Source organism: Carassius carassius, chromosome 33, assembly GCF_963082965.1.
Source record: "Carassius carassius chromosome 33, fCarCar2.1, whole genome shotgun sequence".
Taxonomy (NCBI): domain Eukaryota; kingdom Metazoa; phylum Chordata; class Actinopteri; order Cypriniformes; family Cyprinidae; genus Carassius; species Carassius carassius.
Genome location: NC_081787.1, coordinates 1,400,929 through 1,420,707, shown reverse-complemented (window position 1 = coordinate 1,420,707; position 19,779 = coordinate 1,400,929). Strand labels below are relative to the sequence as shown.

Sequence of the window (19,779 nt, the reverse complement as noted above, 5' to 3'; positions counted from 1 at the left end):
CATAGATTTACGATCAGGTAAGTCTCCGCCTAAGGGCAAACTCTATTCACTTTCTGTTCCAGAGAGGGAGGCTATGGAGAAATATATTTCTGATTCTCTAGCTTCCAAATTCATCCGCCCTTCCTCTTCTCCTGCGGGGGCGGGGTTCTTTTTTGTGGGAAAGAAGGACGGATCTCTGCGACCTTGTATTGATTACCGGGGACTGAACAACATCACGGTAAAGAATACTTATCCTTTGCCGTTGATGTCTTCGGCCTTCGAGAGGTTGCAGGGAGCGTCAATTTTCACAAAACTGGACTTACGCAATGCGTATCATTTGGTTCGGATCAGGGAGGGGGATGAATGGAAGACCGCTTTTAACACCCCCAGAGGGCACTTTGAATACTTGGTTATGCCCTTTGGGCTCTCCAACTCCCCAGCGGTCTTCCAGGCACTCGTCAACGACGTGCTGCGAGATATGATCGATCAGTTCATTTATGTCTACCTGGACGACATATTGATTTTTTCTTCTTCTCTCCAGGAACATGTGCAGCACGTCCAACGAGTGCTTCAGAGGTTGCTAGAGAATGGGCTTTTTGTCAAGGCGGAGAAATGCGAATTTCATGCACAGTCAATTCCATTTTTGGGGTATATCGTGTCGACTGAGGGAATACGCATGGATCCCGAGAAGGTTAAGGCTGTGGTAGAATGGCCAAGCCCAGATTCCCGTAAGGCCCTACAGAGGTTTCTGGGGTTCGCTAACTTCTACCGGCGTTTTATTCGCAACTTCAGCCAACTAGCCGCACCTCTGACCGCCTTGACCTCCGCCAAGACTGCGTTCAGGTGGTCGGACACAGCTCAGGCTGTGTTTGCCAAACTGAAGAGCCGTTTCATTTCAGCCCCTATTCTGATTACCCCTGACCCTACACGTCAGTTCGTGGTGGAGGTCGACGCATCAGAGGTGGGGGTAGGAGCGGTGTTATCTCAACGTTCTCCCTTAGACGACAAGGTCCACCCTTGCGCGTATTTTTCATATCGTTTATCTCCGGCAGAACGAAATTACGATATTGGTAACCGAGAATTGTTGGCAGTTAAGATGGCATTGGAGGAATGGCGACACTGGTTAGAGGGATCGGGGGTTCCTTTTATAGTATGGACTGACCACAAGAATTTAGAGTACATTAGCACCGCCAAGAGGTTGAACTCCAGGCAGGCTCGGTGGGCACTTTTTTTCGGACGTTTTGACTTTACTATCTCGTACCGCCCGGGTTCCAAGAATATCAAACCCGATTCTTTGTCGCGTATTTTTGACCATTTTCGAACGCCCGTCCACTCCCGAGTGTATTTTTCCTGAGACATTAGTGGTCTCCACTCTCACATGGGAGATCGAATCGAAGGTCAGAACGGCCTTAGAAGGGGTAACGCCTCCGCCCGGGTGTCCACCGAACCGTTTATTTGTGCCGGAGGGATTAAGGTCCAACGTTATCCAGTGGGGACATTGCTCGAATGTAGCTTGCCATCCAGGGGTTAACCGTACTAGATTTTTAGTCAAGCAACGATTCTGGTGGCCACTTATGGCTCGCGACATTCACAGTTTTGTTTTGGCTTGCTCGGTTTGTGCCACTGGTAAGACTTCCAATCGGCCCCCTGATGGGTTACTCCAACCGCTGCCGGTTCCTTCCAGACCCTGGTCCCACATCGCTCTAGATTTTATTACCGCCCTCCCGCCCTCCCAGGGCAACACGGTAGTTTTAACCGTGGTGGACCGGTTCTCGAAGGCGGCCCACTTTATTCTCTTGCCCAAATTACCCTCAGCCAAGGAGACAGCGTTGACCGTCGTAGACCACATCTTTCGTTTACATGGCCTCCCGATAGATGTGGTTTCCGACAGGGGACCCCAATTTGTGGCTAAATTTTGGCAAGAATTCTGTAGACTACTGGGAGCGACTGTAAGTCTGTCCTCAGGGTTTCACCCCCAGAGCAATGGTCAAACCGAGAGAGCCAACCAAGATTTGGAAAGGGTGTTGCGATGTTTGGTCTCCAAGAATCCTTCCTCCTGGAGCCAACAATTGTCTATGGTGGAGTACGCCCACAATACCTTACCAGTATCAGCTACGGGCCTATCTCCTTTTGAGTGTAGTGTAGGTTACCAGCCACCTATTTTTCCCAGTATGGAATCCGAAGTTGCGGTCCCCTCCGCTCACGCCTTCGTCCAGAGGTGCCACCGCACTTGGACCAGAGCCCGTGAGACTCTACTCCAAGTGGGGGCGCGCACCAAGGCCAAGGCCGATCGCCACCGGTCTAGGCCTCCCGTATACGTCGTGGGTCAAAAGGTGTGGCTTTCAACCAAGAATATTCCTCTCCGGTCCGTATCTAATAAATTGGCTCCCAAATTTATTGGCCCGTTTACTGTCACCAAGATCATTAGTCCGGTGGCAGTCCGCCTTAAACTCCCTCCTACGTACAGGAGAATTCATCCCGCCTTTCATGTGTCCAAAATCAAGCCCGTATTTCATTCTCCCATTAATCCGCCTACCCCGGTTCCTCCCCCGCCGCGTCTCATAGATAGGGAGACCACCTATTTGGTAAATCGTATTCTGGACTATAGAAGGAGGGGACGCGGATTTCAGTACTTGGTGGACTGGGAGGGTTACGGTCCGGAGGAGAGAAGTTGGGTACCTGCTAGGGACATCCTGGATCACTCCCTTATCGATGATTACAATCGACAGGTAAGAGATTCTGGGGACGCCAGGAGGCATCCTTAGGAGGAGGGGTACTGTCACGGTTCGTGAATGCACCGTCTCCAGCTGTAGTCATGTTATGTCATGTTGATTGGTTCATGTGGGTGTTGCCACTGATCGCCTGATCAGCGGCAGGTGCATCTCATTCCAACCGCCTATTTAACGCCCTGTCTTTCGTCTCCTGTTTGTCAGATCGTTGTTTGAGGTCCTTGTGTCGATGTCTGTTCGTGCTCCTGTGTTCCTGTCTTTGCTCAGTGTCCTGCTTCAGTCTTCATTGGATATTCACAGTCATTCACGGATTATCACCGCCGATCACCGATCTACCATCACCGCCATCGCTACCAACGCACTCAAATCACCTACCCACCTGTCTGTGCTGCCATTGTGGTTCCTGCGTCACTCACCAGCATTCATCCATCACTACTCCTGTCAATAAACTACCTTTACTTGCATCTGCCTCCTGTCCTCCATTGTTAGCGTCACACATTGTGTGTTTATATCTCTCAATTCTGAGAAAACAAGTCAGAACTGTGAGATAAAAAGTTGAAGGTACCTTTTTATTTTTCAATCAACTGCGGAAACAACTTCCATAAAAAATTTATGTGTTCTTTCTCTATTAAAGTATTACTACTTTAAATTAAAAATAAAACTCGAAAGATTTTAACAGCTGTGTAGGTCACACTTATTATTTTTAAATTTTTTTGACACATTGGCAACACTTTGATACATTTGTAAGGAAAAATTCAAATGTATCAAGTCACACAGCTATCAATGAAACTATTGTCCTCTTTTTAGAGCTGCTTTAGAGCAGAATTTGCATCATTGAAACGTTATTTTCCTGTTTAACACTGTTAAACTACTTTGACCACTAATTACTTAAATCAAATGTAACAAAATCAGCTGCTATGGTGATAATTACCACATTCTTGTAGAAGAAGTAGATGACCATGTTGGCCAGTCTGGAGTAGCACCAGTGTCCGTGAACCAGCAGCAGTCTTTGCAGGTGTTTGAAGCGTGTGATGGCAAAATCACTGGCCATGACAGCCTGCAGAACACAAACACTGCGTGAAATCATTACGATAGTCCACTTCAGACGTTCTACTAACTACAAGTAACTGTGCAAATACAGTACATGTTGACTGAACCTCATTAGGTTATGGGTAGCAGACACTGGGTAGTAACTGACTCTTTAAAATGTTCCTTTCTAAATTTGCTTTTAATTTAATAAAAATAAAAAATGTAATAAAAGATACGCTTTTTTTATCAATAATGTATGTTTTTGTCACAAAACTGCACGCAGACACGTAGGCTGAGGATCCAAGCACAATAGTTTATTAGAAGAATAATCCATAATCGTAAACAGGCATGAGGTCAAACACAATAAGCAGTCCAAACAATGAGTTCAGAGTTGAGGCAAACAGAGTAATCCGGATAAACAAGCAGACCAACAGGAACCAGGAGAAAAGGCTTAAAACCACAGCTGAGACACATGCAAGGCTCAGCAAAGAATAACAGAGAACCAGGCTTTTATAGGGTGAGCTAACAAGGCCAACGAGACACAGGTGCAAACAATTAGTGCTAATGTGACTGAGCAAAGAATTATGGGACTTGAAGTTCGTGAGGCAGAAAGAGTCTGGGATGGAACAGCCGGAGATCGTGACGGTTATACAGTAATAAATAAGTTAGATAAAAAATAATCTAAAAAGTAGTCAGAATACATTACGTTACTAACTACAATTTTCATCATGTAATCTGCAATCAGTAATGGACTACAATTTGTAAGTAATCTATCCAGCACTGTTAGTTAGTAGAATAAGTTGACATGTACTTGCACTTACGTACTTATAGTCAGCAGAATGTCTAAAGTGGATTCTCAAACAAAATGTTTATTATACATGATTTAAATGTGCGCATCATTATATAAGTGACCTGGAAATATTTAATTTAAAGAGGATAACATGCCCCTCCCCAATTCTTGATTAAAAATCAAGATCCGCCCCACATTTTTTCTTATGCGACAAGTCATTTCTTTCAGATATGTCACAATAGGTAAGAAAAACTTAAAAATATATTAATTGATACACTATCTTCACCAGGGAGTGAGTTATAAAACACAAAAACACAAACCTGCATCCCCTCCTGTCCAGAAACTCCAATGCCAACGTCTGCAGCTTGAATCATGTTCACATCATTGGCGCCATCACCTGCATCAACACAAATCATAATGTACTTCAGGAACCTGCGAAACAGTCATCTTATAAATGATTTCACAAAGCTCAAAAGGAAGGTTTCATTACCTACGGCGAGGGTCATGACCCTCAGTTTCTGCCGAATGAGTTTAACCACGGCGCTCTTCTGCAGCGGCGTCACTCGACAGCAGAGCACCGCTCGACAGTGTTTGCAGAGCTCCACGAACTGCTCCACCAGCTCGTCTGACATGGCCATGCTCAGAGTCGACCCGTCTATCACCAGCCCAATACTGGGCTCCATCAGAGGGCCAGCGAACGCTGAGCTATAACCCCTGAACTGAGGGTCCGCTCCGGGAGACAGTGTACTCCGTCGCAGCTCTCCCAGTGTGTCTTCCAGTCTCATTTTAAACACAGACTGCAATATAACAGAGACTGTGTCAGTATTTTGAAAAACAGTCTGTCAAGTATCACGTTTGCATTTTTGTTGCATGTTTTTAAAATGCATCAGCTTTTACATGATAATGAATGTAATAAACTGGTAATTAAGTTTACTCCACCATTCAAACGTTTGTGCATGGTAAGATTTTTTTTTTTCATGTTTTATGTTCACCAAGGCTGCATTTATATGTAAAAAAACTGTGAAATGTTTTTTATATGAATACATGTTAATATGCAATTTATTTCTGTGATGCACAGCTGTATTTTCAGCATCATTACTCCAGTCTTCAGTGTCACATGATCTTCAGAAATCATTCTGATATGATGATTTATGAGTGATATCAATGTTGAAAACAGTTGTGCTGTTTCATATTTTTAAGGAAACGGTGATACATTTTATTTTTCAGGAATCACTGATGAATAGAAGTTTCAAAAGAACAGCATTTATTTTAAATAGAAATCTTTTGTAACATTGTAAATGACTTTATTCTCACAATTTTGGCTTTATTCTCAAAATATTATGAATTTAATCTCATACTGATCGTAATTGTCTCATAATTTTGATTTTATTCTCAAAATATTATCAACTGAATCTCTTATTGCTATGACTTTATTCATAAATCTTGGCTTTATTATCAAACAATTATGACAATTAATCTGGTATTACTTAAAATTGATTGACCTAATTTTGACTTTATACTCAAAACATTACAAATTTAATCTCATAATGCTACGACTTTATTCTCAAACAGAATCTCATATTTTTCATAATTGTCTTGTAAATTTTACTTAATTCTCAAAATATTACGACTTTAATCCCATATTGCTGGTATATACTGGTCCTTGTAATCTATTAAATGCGCCCTTGCTAAATAAAGGTATTCAATTCTTTCATAAAAAATCTAGGCTCCAAACTTTTGAATGGTAGGAGACCTATAATTTAATGTATTCTTTCTCTATTCATTTTTAGTCAAAATTATATTAGAGATAGATAACAGACTAACATAGTAGTCAAGACAACAACATCACAGTTGTTCTAAGCCAATGAGCTTCCATCTCAGCTGTGATGTCAGCATCTCCCATCATGCTTTGAAGATCATCTGCTGCCTTTTTATCACAAGAGCATTGCGGCACACGCTAGCACGACAGTGCATCAAGCGTTTCATATCTGATCCTAAATGAGATTACTTGAATGGATATGCCATCTTGAAATGACATCATGATCTAATTACAATTCATGAGCTGTGACATCATCATGTCGTGAAGTCACATCCACATACTTCAGTCTGGCACTGCTATATGTTTTAACACGACTACACTATCAAAAAAGAAAAAAGACAGTATATCTGGGTTATGGATTATTGAAATTTCAGTTGTTGCCCATTTCACTGTTACATAAATGGCTTATGATTCTTTCATTTCCACACAGATTTTTATTTAGGGAATACACTAAGATATAAGATGGTGATAAATGATCTTGTACCTCATGAAAAACTAGGACAGCGGAAAGTGAAGGTTTAGATGCACAAAATGAGACATTTCATAAAATGAGCATAAAATAATATGTGGAAGAGTTCGGGAAGAGATTTAATGTTGAAATGAAACTAGAACGGTTTCCTGCCCTCCTCAGAAGTGTGAAAATGGGATTACAGACCAACAACATGAGCCATTCAGACTGGTGAATGCACTTTTTCTCAGCGCTCTTCAACACAGACTCAAGCAGACATGAAATGAAAAACAGCATATCTGACGAATTGTTGCAAGTGCGTTTATGAGTTTGAACAAGCTATGGAAAACTTCACTCTTGAGGGCATGAAACGGTGTAACATTGAAGCCTCTGTCTTCCCAGATAAACAAATTAACCCTCAAACAAGATGCGCAACATATGACAAATACTCCACATGCTCTTATTGAGATATCAGTTTAAGGATGCTAATGTACACTGATGTTTTGGTGCCATGTAAAATAAAAAAAATAAAAATCTAAGAATAGTACACGAATAAAGTCGTAGCAATATGAGATTAAATTCAGAATAATTTGAAAATAAAGTCAAAATTATGACAATAATGTCAAAGCAATACAAGATTAATTGTGATAATATTTTGATAATATAGCTAAGATTTATGAATAAAGTCATAGCAATAAGAGTTTAAATTTGTAATATTTTGAGAATAAAATCTAAATTATGAGACAATTACGATCAGTATGAGATTAAAATCATAATATTTTGAGAATAAAGCCAAAATTTTGAGAATAAAGTCATAGCAACACAAGATTAATTGTCTTAATATTTTGAGAGTAAAGTAGTATATTGCTTGAATAAAGTTTATTAATGTGAAAATTCTACCTGTTCCACAAGTGTCCAACTTTTCAATCTTCACATGTATTTAATGTTATGAATTTATTTTAAAAACATTATAATTTAATCTCATACTGCTACAACTTTTTTCTCGTAAATTAGACTTTAGTTTAAAATATTAGATTTTTTACGTGACACTAAAACACCACTAGTTAGCATTAGTTAGGCACAGACTAGCACACTGAAGTACCTTCCTGTTGGTGCTGAAGGTGAACACCAGGTCCTCATGCTCCAGCAGCTTGCAGGAGTAAGCGATGTTGATGGCCGTCTCGGGTTTGTCCCCTGTCAGCACCCATACCTGCATGCCAGCCCGTCTCAGAGCCTGGATGGTTTCTGGGACACTTTCTTGGAGACGGTCCTCAATGCCGGTGGCTCCTGTGGGAGACTCCAGAAGGTCAGTTTACATTTCATGTCCCGAAACTGTGACTTTGAATGTTATCTTATGATTACACTCTTAAAGGGGACATCAGATGTGAAATTAACTTTTAAATAATACAAACTGCAATGATGAAAATCCATTCACTACTTTTTTTTAATCTAGAGAAAACCTAAACAGTATCAATAATCAAGCCGTTTAGATTTTCTGAGCACTATGACATCATACTGCACAGGCCACGCCCACAACCGCTGATGGACTGTCTCGTATTTGCATTTCAGCCAGTTGTATGATGTCTGCAGTTTTCTTGGCGCTCAAGCAGCTGTAGCGACAACAATGCCTCATTCTATGGAATAGGGGGGCGGGGTCAGCAGAGCTCATTAGCATTTAAAGAGACATGCACCGAATCAGGTTGCTGTGTACAGAGCTGTTTTTCACAAGGTAAAAAGGGTGTTATTTTCTAACCAAAGCATTTTGCAGATGTTTCTTGAAGACCCTAAAGAATCATAACAACTTGTGTAAAGCGGGCATCCGATGTTCCCTTTAAAAATTAAGATTCTTTACCAGCGCTAAACTGAATTCTAGGGGGAAAAGGACTGAAATTACAGATATAAACTCGCAATTGTGAAAAAAATAAAAATAAATCAGAATTGTCCAATAAAAGGTCTCCAATTTTTCCCATGGTATTAACAAACAACCAAAAACAAAAATGCGAGATGTAAACTCAGAATTTTTCGGGGGGAAAATATTTGTCAGAAAAAAAAAAAGAAAAAGGAAAAATCTGAATTATGAGATAAAATGTTGCAATTACTTTGATTTTTTTAAACCATGGCAGAAACAATAAAACTGAACTTCGATATGTAAACTCATCATTTAGAGCAAAAAAAAAAACAAAACAAAACATCAAACTTGTGAGATGTAAAGTAACAATGAACTTCGATTGTTAATCTAAAAAATAGATAAAAAGTTGCATTTTTTTATTCCCCAGATTTGATGTAAACTCAGAATTCAGAGGAAAAAGTCAGAATTGCACGGTATTAACTCACAATTGCAAGTTCCATAGGGTTTCTTAACAGAGGAAAAAGGAAAGAACCCTGCCTCTTTAATTATTGTTTTTTTTTTTACTAACATCCTCTTCACACTAAGAAGAAAATGGTTCTTGTATGAAGTGTTCACTGAAAGGGTTTCTGGGAATCCCCAAATAGTTCTTCTGTGGCCCTGCTGCAAACCCCACTTCTGAAGGCTTTATTTTTAAGAGTGGCACATGAAGGGAGCGCAGACTGTACCCAGCAGAGTGAAGCTGCTCTCGATGAAGTTTGCGGTTTCCATCAGACGCTCCTCTTTCTCATCTATGGCTGACAGAGCCTCCTGTCTGAGTGCAGACCAGGCCCTGAACTCCTGCTCACTGATGACCTTCAGAGAACAACACACAGCTTCGCATCAGCACCACTGATCAATTAGTCTTACTACAACAATCTCTGCAAAACTTCTACCTTTTTGGCAAAGCACAGCGTCCGTAATCCATTCCTGGCGTACATGTCAAGGTCTCTTTGAGTTTTTACAGCCGTTTGCTTCGCCTCACTGTACACTTGTGACATATCTGTGAAAAACAAACGACACACTCACATTCGAATCTGCCACGAAATTACATTTTATCTGAATGCTGGAAACTTCCTGTTCCTTTGCTATTGAGAGGTATCGTATGATTTCAGAAAGCTTGGAATACAGTGCACGAATCATTTGGATCACTATATTTGTTATTATGCTTTACTTTCATGTGGATTTTGGAGATTCATAATCATCATGTTTTTAGCTCCGTTTTTGTTCCATTAAAAAAATAAACAAAACATTGTTTAAGTAAAAAAAGCTATTTATTTTATCCATCTTTATTTTGGATCCATAAAATAAAAAAAAAGTTAAAATAAAATAAATAAATGATGAAACATTAAAAGAAACATCCATAATTAAGCCATAAGAGAAAATTGTATTGTAAAAAAATTTTTTTTTTTACTAAAAATCTACTTTTAAAACGAGGACATGATAAAATATATAATTATGAATTAAAAAAAGAGATATGTATACTTTTATTCAACAACGACACGACACATTCAATTGATAAAAAAGTAATAAAGACATTTATAATTTTACAAACATTTCTATTCAAATAAATGCTGTTCTTTTGAACTTTCTATTCACAAACAAATCCGGAAAAATTAAATCTATCATAGTTTCCTTAAAAATATTGTTCAGCACAACTGTTTTCAACATTGAAAATAATCAGAAATGTTTCTTGAGCAGTGAATCATCATATTATTCTGATCATGTATGCTGTAATTATGCTGAAAATACAGCAGTGCGTCACAGAAATAAATTACATTTTAACAGATATTCACTTAGTAAACTGCTATTTTACATTTAAAAAATATATCACAATATTGGTGATATTGTGATCAAATAAATGCAAACCCAAAGTTTTGAATGTTGTACGCTGCTTCATGTTTTTGAGCTTTCATTGCTCACCTGTAAAAACATTCCCCAGTCTCTCCATGATGGCAGAATCAGCTCCTTTCGTGTACATGATGATTTCTTTAGTGTGTGGATGTCGCACTATGATGGACATCCTCCTCCTCATGGAGTCGAAGGTCAGGATGTCCAGCACCTCAAACTTCAGCAGCGCTTCATCGGGCAGCTTGACAGTCACATAATGAGGAGTGCGCTCCACCATGGTGAACCCATAAGCCTTTGCTGCGTGTATCAGAGCGGCCTCATCTGGGCTGTGGGCCTCGTAACACATCTCCTCCGACCCAGACAGACCGCTTTTAACCTTGCGTTCACTTGAAATGTCCTTCTGCCCCGTGGCGTCTGAGACATCCGTGCTGTGAAACCCGTCGGACTCGTCTTCATCGATGGAGAAAGGATCTGCGAGTGTCTCTCCTCTTCTCTTGAAGAACCTCATGGAGGTGAAAACCTTCCCCAGACCGCACTTTCTGAACCACTGCTGCATGTTATGAAATGAACCTCCTGAGTATGAGGAGCTACGGCGCCCTTTGACCTGGAAAAGTACGTGCAATTATTTGCTTGACAGATGCTTTGCAGAATACTAGAATACTGCTTTATTGCATTTTTTAAGGCATTTTAAACATTGCATCCCAATTTAGCTTGTAGAGTTCCCTTAGGTCCAAAATTAATAAATAAAGTCTTCAAATGATTAATCAAGAAAGAAGTGAAAAAACAAACATTATACTTTATGAGTGCATTGCATTGTAGGATGATGTATCCAGTGCAATGGGATACAGTAGGTATTCTGTGCAACAGACAATTTCTATTTTGTGCTCAGTATGCATGCTACAGAAATTGTAAGCATAGTATGCATGCTTTTTGAACACAGCCTAAGAATTTCTTAGCATGCATGTGCAAGTTGCACATGAAATTCACATGCAATTTCAAATAATAATAATACAAATAATAATAATAATAATAATAATAATAATAATAAATGATTACTTTTATTTAATAAGGATGCATCAAATCGATGAAACTGACAGTAAAGACTGTCATTTTAATTTTACAAAACACTTCTATTTCAAATAAAAGCTGTTCTTTTGAACTTTATATTCATCAGTTATCCTTAGAAATGTATCGTGATAACTGCTAAATATGAAGAAGAATGAACATTTCTTGAGCAGCATATCAGCATTTCTGAAGAATCATGTGACACTGAAGACTGGAGTAATGATGCTAAAAATTGTATTCAATTTTTTTAAATGCATATGCATACTTTAAATTATAATATTTCACAATATTACTGTAAATAAACTTGGAATATAACAAATCTCTCTGGTAGGTAGATGTTGTATATTTACTGTATATATATATATATATATATATATATATACAGTAAATATACTGTAAATATACTCTGAGACACACTAATAACGGAGTTCTTCAGGTACTCTGGATCCGCATACATTCAGTTGTGACGGACCCAGGGTGATACAATCATGCTCCACTGGTAATCAACTTAATTAATGTTGACCCGATGTCTTTGAACGGCTCAGTGCTACAGGTCTGAGGCCAAATATAATTTCTACCCTGGACAAAGTGCTTCGCTCGGGGTCCTCGAGGGCAATTTGGGAAATTAGCACTGACCAGCAGCTGAAGGATACTCAGCTTCACTAAACTTCTCTCTCAGACTCAAGTCATTACGGATGTGTGGGGCATCGACGGATGAAAAATCTAATTGCCTGCACCATGCAAGTGCTTGCTTGAGAATTAAAATGTAGTAATTAAAAAACGAAGCACTGGCCAAAGAAGAATTAGTCATGCTGGGACAGCAATAAAATATCTCAGGGCAATGAGAGGTACTCAGTGCTCGAGGCGTAGTTTACATGGCTGTTATTGTGAATGTTTAGACAGTTTTTGTGCTGTGTGCCCGAGCACTGAGAACATCCCCAACCCTCTCGGCTCCAGCAAGGTCAGCGGCGTTCACTCTCACCCTCTGTCTTTGGGCCGTCACTGAGGAAACCAGCACGGTGTTGCAGATGGCCAAAGCCAGGAAAAATTCCAGGTAGGGTCCGGTCTGGATGCTCACCATCTGATGGTCCACCTCCAGCATCAGCTTCCTGTCTGGAACCACCACTGTTTCCTGTTTGAGGAAATACGGCTGCGATTACATCATGCACAACAAGACCATGCGGTCTGTTTCCATAGATGGAAAATGACACAACATCGTATGACAACAAAAGGCGTGATGTTATAGGAAGAGGCAGTGGGACGCGAGACGATCTGTACAGTATCAGTAGCCCATGTTTAATGCACCCCGGCGGCTCCATATGTCAACAGATCCAAACACAGCGGATCAGAGCCAGCATCACTGACACCAAACTGCTCGGCCATCTGCGGGCAGACCGTGAGCGTGCAGGAAGACAGGTCAGGGACGAGACGAGACGTCAGAAATCACACATTTCAGCATTATTCAAATTATTTAATATGCTGTCATTTCCAATAATTGACTATTTTATTGGTTGGGCATCTGAGAGCTTCTCTCTTATCTACTGAATTGCTGTTAAACTGCAAAAAAAAAAAAAAAAAAAAAAATTCTTTTTTTTCTTTACAAATATCTAAACAAATATCTAAATATCTAAAATTCTTTAAACAATATATTAAGTCTTGTTTTCTAAAAAAAAAAAAATATATATATATATATATATATATATATATATATAAATTGTGTTAGTTTTTGCCTAAATCATGAACAAATATCTGCCAATGGGCTAAGAAAAAATAAACTTAATTCAAAGAGAAAACAAGATTATTTTTCTTACCCCTTTGGCAGATATGTTTTCTTGTTTTAATAATAAAAAAAAAACTAGGGCAAGTTCACCCAAAACCCTAACCCTAACACAAAAGAAGATATTCTGAAGAATGCTGGTCACCAAATAGTTGACAGTAGCCATTGACTTCCATTGAAGAAAAAATATTATGCCTACCGTCAACTGTTTGTTTACCCACATTCTTCACAATATCTTCTTTTGTGTTCAACAGAAAAAGGAAAACCTTTAAAAACTTTAATTTTTGGGTAAACATGACTGTGGCAATATTTTATTATATTGGTTAATGCAAGTATTCATGCAGTTCAGAGATTAAATCTCCACTGTATCAGGTGTGCTTCTGAGCAAGTTTACTAAATTAGAAAATCCATTTATGCACTGGTTACAGTATGTACTGCAAACATCAAAATCTATTTGTTTACAGATCATGCACCATGGTAAAAGTGCTCTGAGGGCGTAACACTACAGTGCAAGGAACTGTGTAGAAAAAAGTCTTTATTAATCGATAATCGGCCCTGTAATCATAATGTTCATTTTAGATGGATACTGAATTGTATTGTATGCTTTTTTGAGTTGAGCAAAAATGTAGGTAGAGTCACATGCTCACAATAAGCCTGAAAGAGATGTTTATTTCAAAACAAATCATACTAGATTCCCTGAACACACAGATATGAGCGTCGTCTGATCTATGATCTCACCAGAGGACTGCTGAAGGCCATGTCACTTTGGGCTCCTGCTGCCTCTCTTGATCTGCGCTGATTGGCAGCTGTGACTTGAGCGTTGGCTTGATTTTTGTCTCCTGTGTGGATGTCCTGTAATTCTTCCAGAGGGAAGAGTGAAGGAAGCTTTGTCTGTTGGTAGATGGTGACCTCCTCCTCTTCATTTGCTCCATTGATGACCGCCAAACGAGCAGCTGATGAGCGCCAAAAATAACAACAACAATTCATGCTTAAGCTAATTAGACCAATTTACCAACTAAATTTATACCAACTAAAAAAGTTTTTTTTAATTGAAAAAAGAAAAAAAAATAGTAATAATAATAAAGAAAGAAAGAAAAAAAACTTTTTAAAAATTGAAAAATATTAATAATATTAACAATAACAATTTTCTACAAATTTTTAATTTTTGCTTTAAAAAAAGCAAAATTGTAATAAAACTGATTTGTGACCATGGACCACAAAACCAGTTATTAAGGTCAATATCTACTTTTTTTTTTTTGACCAATTGTTTGTTCGGAGGACACTATTTGGCTGAGATACAACTTTTAAAAAAAATCTGTAATCTGAGGCTGCAAAAAAAATCATCTTTAAAGTTGTCCAAATTAAGTTCGTATCAATGCACATTACTAATCAAAATTTAAGTTTTGATATATTACCAGTAGGAAATTTACAAAATATATTTATGGAACATGATCTTTACTTAATATCCTAATGATTTTTGGCATAAAATATATATATTTTAATTTTGACCAATACAATGTATTGTTGGCTATTGCTACAAATATACCCCAGAGACTTAAGACTGGTTTGTGCTCCAGGGTCACATTTTGTTCAGAGATAAATATTGTGGAACAAATGAAAAATATTTAAAAGCTTATCCTACAGTAATCATCACAGAGACACACCGTTCTCCTCGTGACAGTATTCCGTCCCCATGATGGAGCAGCGTCTGAACACCATCTTGTTTTCTGTGAGTGTCCCTGTCTTATCTGAGAAGACGTACTGGATCTGTCCCAGGTCCTCAGTGATGTTCAAAGCACGACACTGGACTCGACGGTCCAGCTCTTCATCGTACAGTTCCACATCCTGAGTGATGAAGAAGATCTGCCCCATCTTCACCAGCTCAATGGACACGTACAATGAGACAGGGATCATCACCTGGAGAGAAAGCCTTGGAAAAATTAGTGTTCGGAGCCAGATAATAATCTGCAATCTCTGCCTCATGAACACGGTACAATATGAAGCTTAACTAAGGATTTTTTCCTTGATCAGAAACGAACAGGCCGTGAAAAGAGGTGCTTAACCTTCAGGAAAGGTGAAATTAAATATAAGAACATTATTTCACCTCGGAAGGCATTTTTAATAATAAGCATTTTTTTAGCAATTTTTGCATAAATAAATATGTCAGTATTGCAAACTTAGATGTCAAAATCAAGGTTTATTTTTTTATTTTTAGAAAATCTAAATACAGTTTAAAATCATAAATGTAAATACATAAATAAATATGTCAGAGTTGCAAACTTTTTTAGAATCACAATATTATTGGCTTGTAGTGACTGATCATCCAACATTTCCATAAATTCAAGAAATTAAATAAGTTTGATTGTTTTTTCTTATTTTGTTACGTTTTGTAATGAGCAAAAACCATGTGGTAATATGGTCTAGTGCAAAAATAAGGGACGTTTTATATAAATAAATAGATGTTTTACATTTGATAAAAACTGAAGGTTTACTAAAATAACATGAATATAAAAATTCTGATATTGTTATATGATTTTTGTCATTTGATGCAGTCAACATGCTCAAAGCCTTTAAATGCATTAAAACTGTTGCTCATGAGACAATACAACATATTATAAGGTTTTTTATATATAATCTAATATGCATTCATTATAATGCCTTAGGAATAGTCTTATAATGTATTATAAATACAGGCTACGAGTAAATGTTTGGTTACCTACATTCTTCAAAATCTGAAGGTGAGAAATGATGACATCATTTTCATTTTTGCCTGAACTATCCCTTTATGCTAAAGTTAGTTTTGGTAAAACAAGGTCATTACTTTCACTGAAAGGTACTTCACATATGTGCGAGAGACTGACTGTGTACCTGTAGTAAGATGATCATGGTGAAGAACATGTAAAATCCCGAGAGGACTGAAGGAGTGTAATTGCCATTACTGTCAGGGACGATGTATGAGGGTATGCTGGGAAAACTTTCCAACCAGATCGCATGGCCTGTGAGAAAGAGACATTTACAGTCATTAATGATATTGCTTTTGACAGCACTGTAATTCAATGCAGATATTCCAATAAAGCGTCACTGAGCTCAAACCAGAGAGAAAGAGAGAGTGAGACTTTATTCTTTATCTCATGCTGAAGAACACACACAGACCCGAGCCTCATTTTCAGAGTTCAGAATCAGAGCATCATTTTGCAGCTTGTATGTTAAAGTAATGTACTTTGTGCTCAGCGTGTCTTGAATTATCGAGGGGCTTGTTCCCCGTACTGTACCCAGGGCTCCGATGAGACACATGAAAAATAGAAGAACCACGCAGAAGAGAACATCTGTATTCATCTTCCTCTCGATCTTGCTGCGTTTGTATCTGGGCCCGCTGTTGTTTAACATGGATTTGGTCTCGTGTCCTGCAATGAATAAATCATGGCGTAAAAACAAGAACGTTTGTAAAATAGCAACGGCCGTTTATAAGCCATGCCATGTGTATAATTTATCATAAGAGAAACAGTTGACTGCAGAAAACTTCTGTGATGTGATGCACCTATTATGTGTTTGCATTATAGACAGCTTCATTGATTATAATAGGAAAGCGTTCTAGTTTGTTGCGCCACTGCTGGTGTAAATGGGATGTTAAAGACTTAAGAAACAGAGTTATCTTTCTCATCTAAAATTGAGTAAAAGCAGTGATATTGTGAAATATTATTACAATTTAAAAATCTAATCATTATCATTACTCCAGTCCAACAAAACAGAATTACTTGAAATATAAATATCTTGTAACATTGTAACACTTTGCTGTCTTCTTAGATTTTGCTGATAACAGTATTTTCATTTTTGAGGGAACTTTCCCATTTAAGGTATTAATAGGTACCCTTCGGGGTTAAAAAAAAGGTACAAAGGTGTATGTTTTGAAAAGTACCTTTTTTAAAGAGAGAGTAAAATGTTACAAATGATTAATTACTTTGAAAAAGAAAACTGTTTAAATGATGTGCATCTTCACAAAATAATGCCATAAGTACAGTAGTATAGCAGTAAGTAGATATAGTGTTCTTTTATTTATTATAAAAAACTTGACCCTCTAACACTAGCACTCTCTATTCTATTTCTATTTCTATTCTATCTACTTTTGTTTTCCTGGTATTTGTTAAAAAAACGTGATCCTAACACTAGCAATCTCTATTCTATTTCTATTTCTATTCTATCTACTTTTGTTTTCTTGGTATTTGTTAAAATCTTGACCCGCTAACACTAGCACTCTCTATTCTATTTCTATTTCTATTCTATCTACTTTTGTTTTCTTGGTATTTGTTAAAGAACTTGACCCTCTAACACTAGCACTCTGTATTCTATTTCTATTCTATCTACTTGTGTTTTCTTGGTATTTGTTAAAAAACTTGACCCTCTAACACTAGCACTCTCTATTCTATTTCTATTTCTATTCCTATTCTATCTTCTTTTGTTTTCCTGGTATTTGTTAAAAAACTTGACCCTCTAACACTAGCACTCTCTATTCTATTTCTATTTCTATTCTATCTACTTGTGTTTTCTTGGTATTTGTTAAAATCTTGACCCTCTAACACTAGCACTCTGTATTCTATTTCTATTCTATCTACTTGTGTTTTCTTGGTATTTGTTAAAAAACTTGACCCTCTAACACTAGCACTCTCTATTCTATTTCTATTTCTATTCCTATTCTATCTTCTTTTGTTTTCCTGGTATTTGTTAAAAAAACTTGACCCTCTAACACTAGCACTCTCTATTCTATTTCTATTTCTATTCTATCTACTTGTGTTTTCTTGGTATTTGTTAAAATCTTGACCCTCTAACATTAGCACTCTCTATTCTATTTCTATTTCTATTCTATATACTTTTGTTTTCTTGTTACATGTTATAAAACTTGACCCTCGAACACTAGCACTCTCTATTCGATTTCTATTATATCTACTTTTGTTTTCTTGGTATTTATTAAAATCTTGACCCTCTAACACTAGCACTCTATTCTATTTCTATTTCTATTTCTATTCTATCTACTTGTGTTTTCTTGGTATTTGTTAAAATCTTGACCCTTTAACACTAGCACTCTCTATTCTATTTCTATTTCTATTCTATCTACTTTTGTTTTCTTGGTATTTGTTATAAAACTTGACCCTCTAACACTAGCACTCTCTATTCTATTTCTATTCTATCTACTTTTGTTTTCTTGGTATTTGTTAAAATCTTGACCCTCTAACACTAGCACTCTCTATTCTATTTCTATTTCTATTCTATCTACTTTTGTTTTCTTGTTACTTGTTAAAAAACTTGATCCTAACACTAGCACTCCCTATTCTATTTCTATTTCTATTTCTATTCTATCTACTTTTGTTTTCTTGGTATTTGTTAAAGAACTTGACCCTCTAACACTAGCCCTCTCTATTCTATTTCTACTTCTATTCTATCTACTTTTGTTTTCTTGGTATTTGTTAAAAAACTTGACCCTCTAACACTAGCACTCTCTATTCTATTTCTATTTCTATTCTATCTACTTTTGTTTTCTTGGTATTTGTTAAAAAACTTGACTCTCTAACACTAGCACTCTCTATTCTATTTCTATTATATCTACTTGTGTTTTCTTGGTATTTGTTAAAAAACTTGACCCTCTAACACTAGCACTCTCTATTCTATTTCTATTTCTATTCTATCTTCTTTTGTTTTCCTGGTATTTGTTAAAAATCTTGACCCTCTAACACTAGCACTCTCTATTCTATTTCTATTTCTATTCTATCTACTTGTGTTTTCTTGGTATTTGTTAAAATCTTGACCCTCTAACACTACCACTCTCTATTCTATTTCTAGTTATATTCTATCTACTTTTGTTTTCTTGCTATTTGTTATAAAACTTGACCCTCTAACACTAGCACTCTCTATTCTATTTCTATTTCTATTCTATCTACTTTTGTTTTCTTGGTTTTTGTTAGAAAACTTGACCCTCTAACACTAGCACTCTCTATTCTATTTCTATTTCTATACTATCTACTTGTGTTTTCTTGGTATTTGTTAAAAAACTTGACCCTCTAACACTAGCACTCTCTATTCTATTTCTAGTTATATTCTATCTACTTTTGTTTTCTTGGTATTTGTTAAAATCTTGACCCTCTAACACTAGCACTCTCTATTCTATTTCTATTTCTATTCTATCTACTTTTGTTTTCTTGGTATTTGTTATAAAACTTGACCCTCGAACACTAGCACTCTCTATTCTATTTCTATTATATCTACTTTTGTTTTCTTGGTATTTATTAAAATCTTGACCCTCTAACACTAGCACTCTATTCTATTTCTATTTCTATTTCTATTCTATCTACTTGTGTTTTCTTGGTATTTGTTAAAATCTTGACCCTCTATCACTAGCACTCTCTATTCTGTTTCTA

General features: G+C 37.2%; 1 protein-coding gene across 1 annotated transcript in view; it reads right to left on the bottom strand.

Annotated features, from left to right (window-relative positions):
- atp10b (ATPase phospholipid transporting 10B) overlaps window positions 1-19,779 on the bottom strand; it is a 49,507-nt gene that overhangs the window by 10,129 nt on the left and 19,599 nt on the right. The window contains exons 5-16 of the mRNA XM_059521258.1: window positions 16,645-16,776; window positions 16,241-16,368; window positions 15,037-15,289; window positions 14,111-14,325; window positions 12,578-12,727; window positions 10,603-11,134; window positions 9,576-9,682; window positions 9,369-9,495; window positions 7,897-8,081; window positions 5,018-5,324; window positions 4,848-4,924; window positions 3,640-3,765 (exon numbers count right to left, since the gene is read on the bottom strand). Of these exons, the coding sequence (XP_059377241.1) occupies window positions 3,640-3,765; window positions 4,848-4,924; window positions 5,018-5,324; window positions 7,897-8,081; window positions 9,369-9,495; window positions 9,576-9,682; window positions 10,603-11,134; window positions 12,578-12,727; window positions 14,111-14,325; window positions 15,037-15,289; window positions 16,241-16,368; window positions 16,645-16,776 (2,339 nt within the window). The remainder of the gene's footprint in view (window positions 1-3,639; window positions 3,766-4,847; window positions 4,925-5,017; window positions 5,325-7,896; window positions 8,082-9,368; window positions 9,496-9,575; window positions 9,683-10,602; window positions 11,135-12,577; window positions 12,728-14,110; window positions 14,326-15,036; window positions 15,290-16,240; window positions 16,369-16,644; window positions 16,777-19,779) is intronic.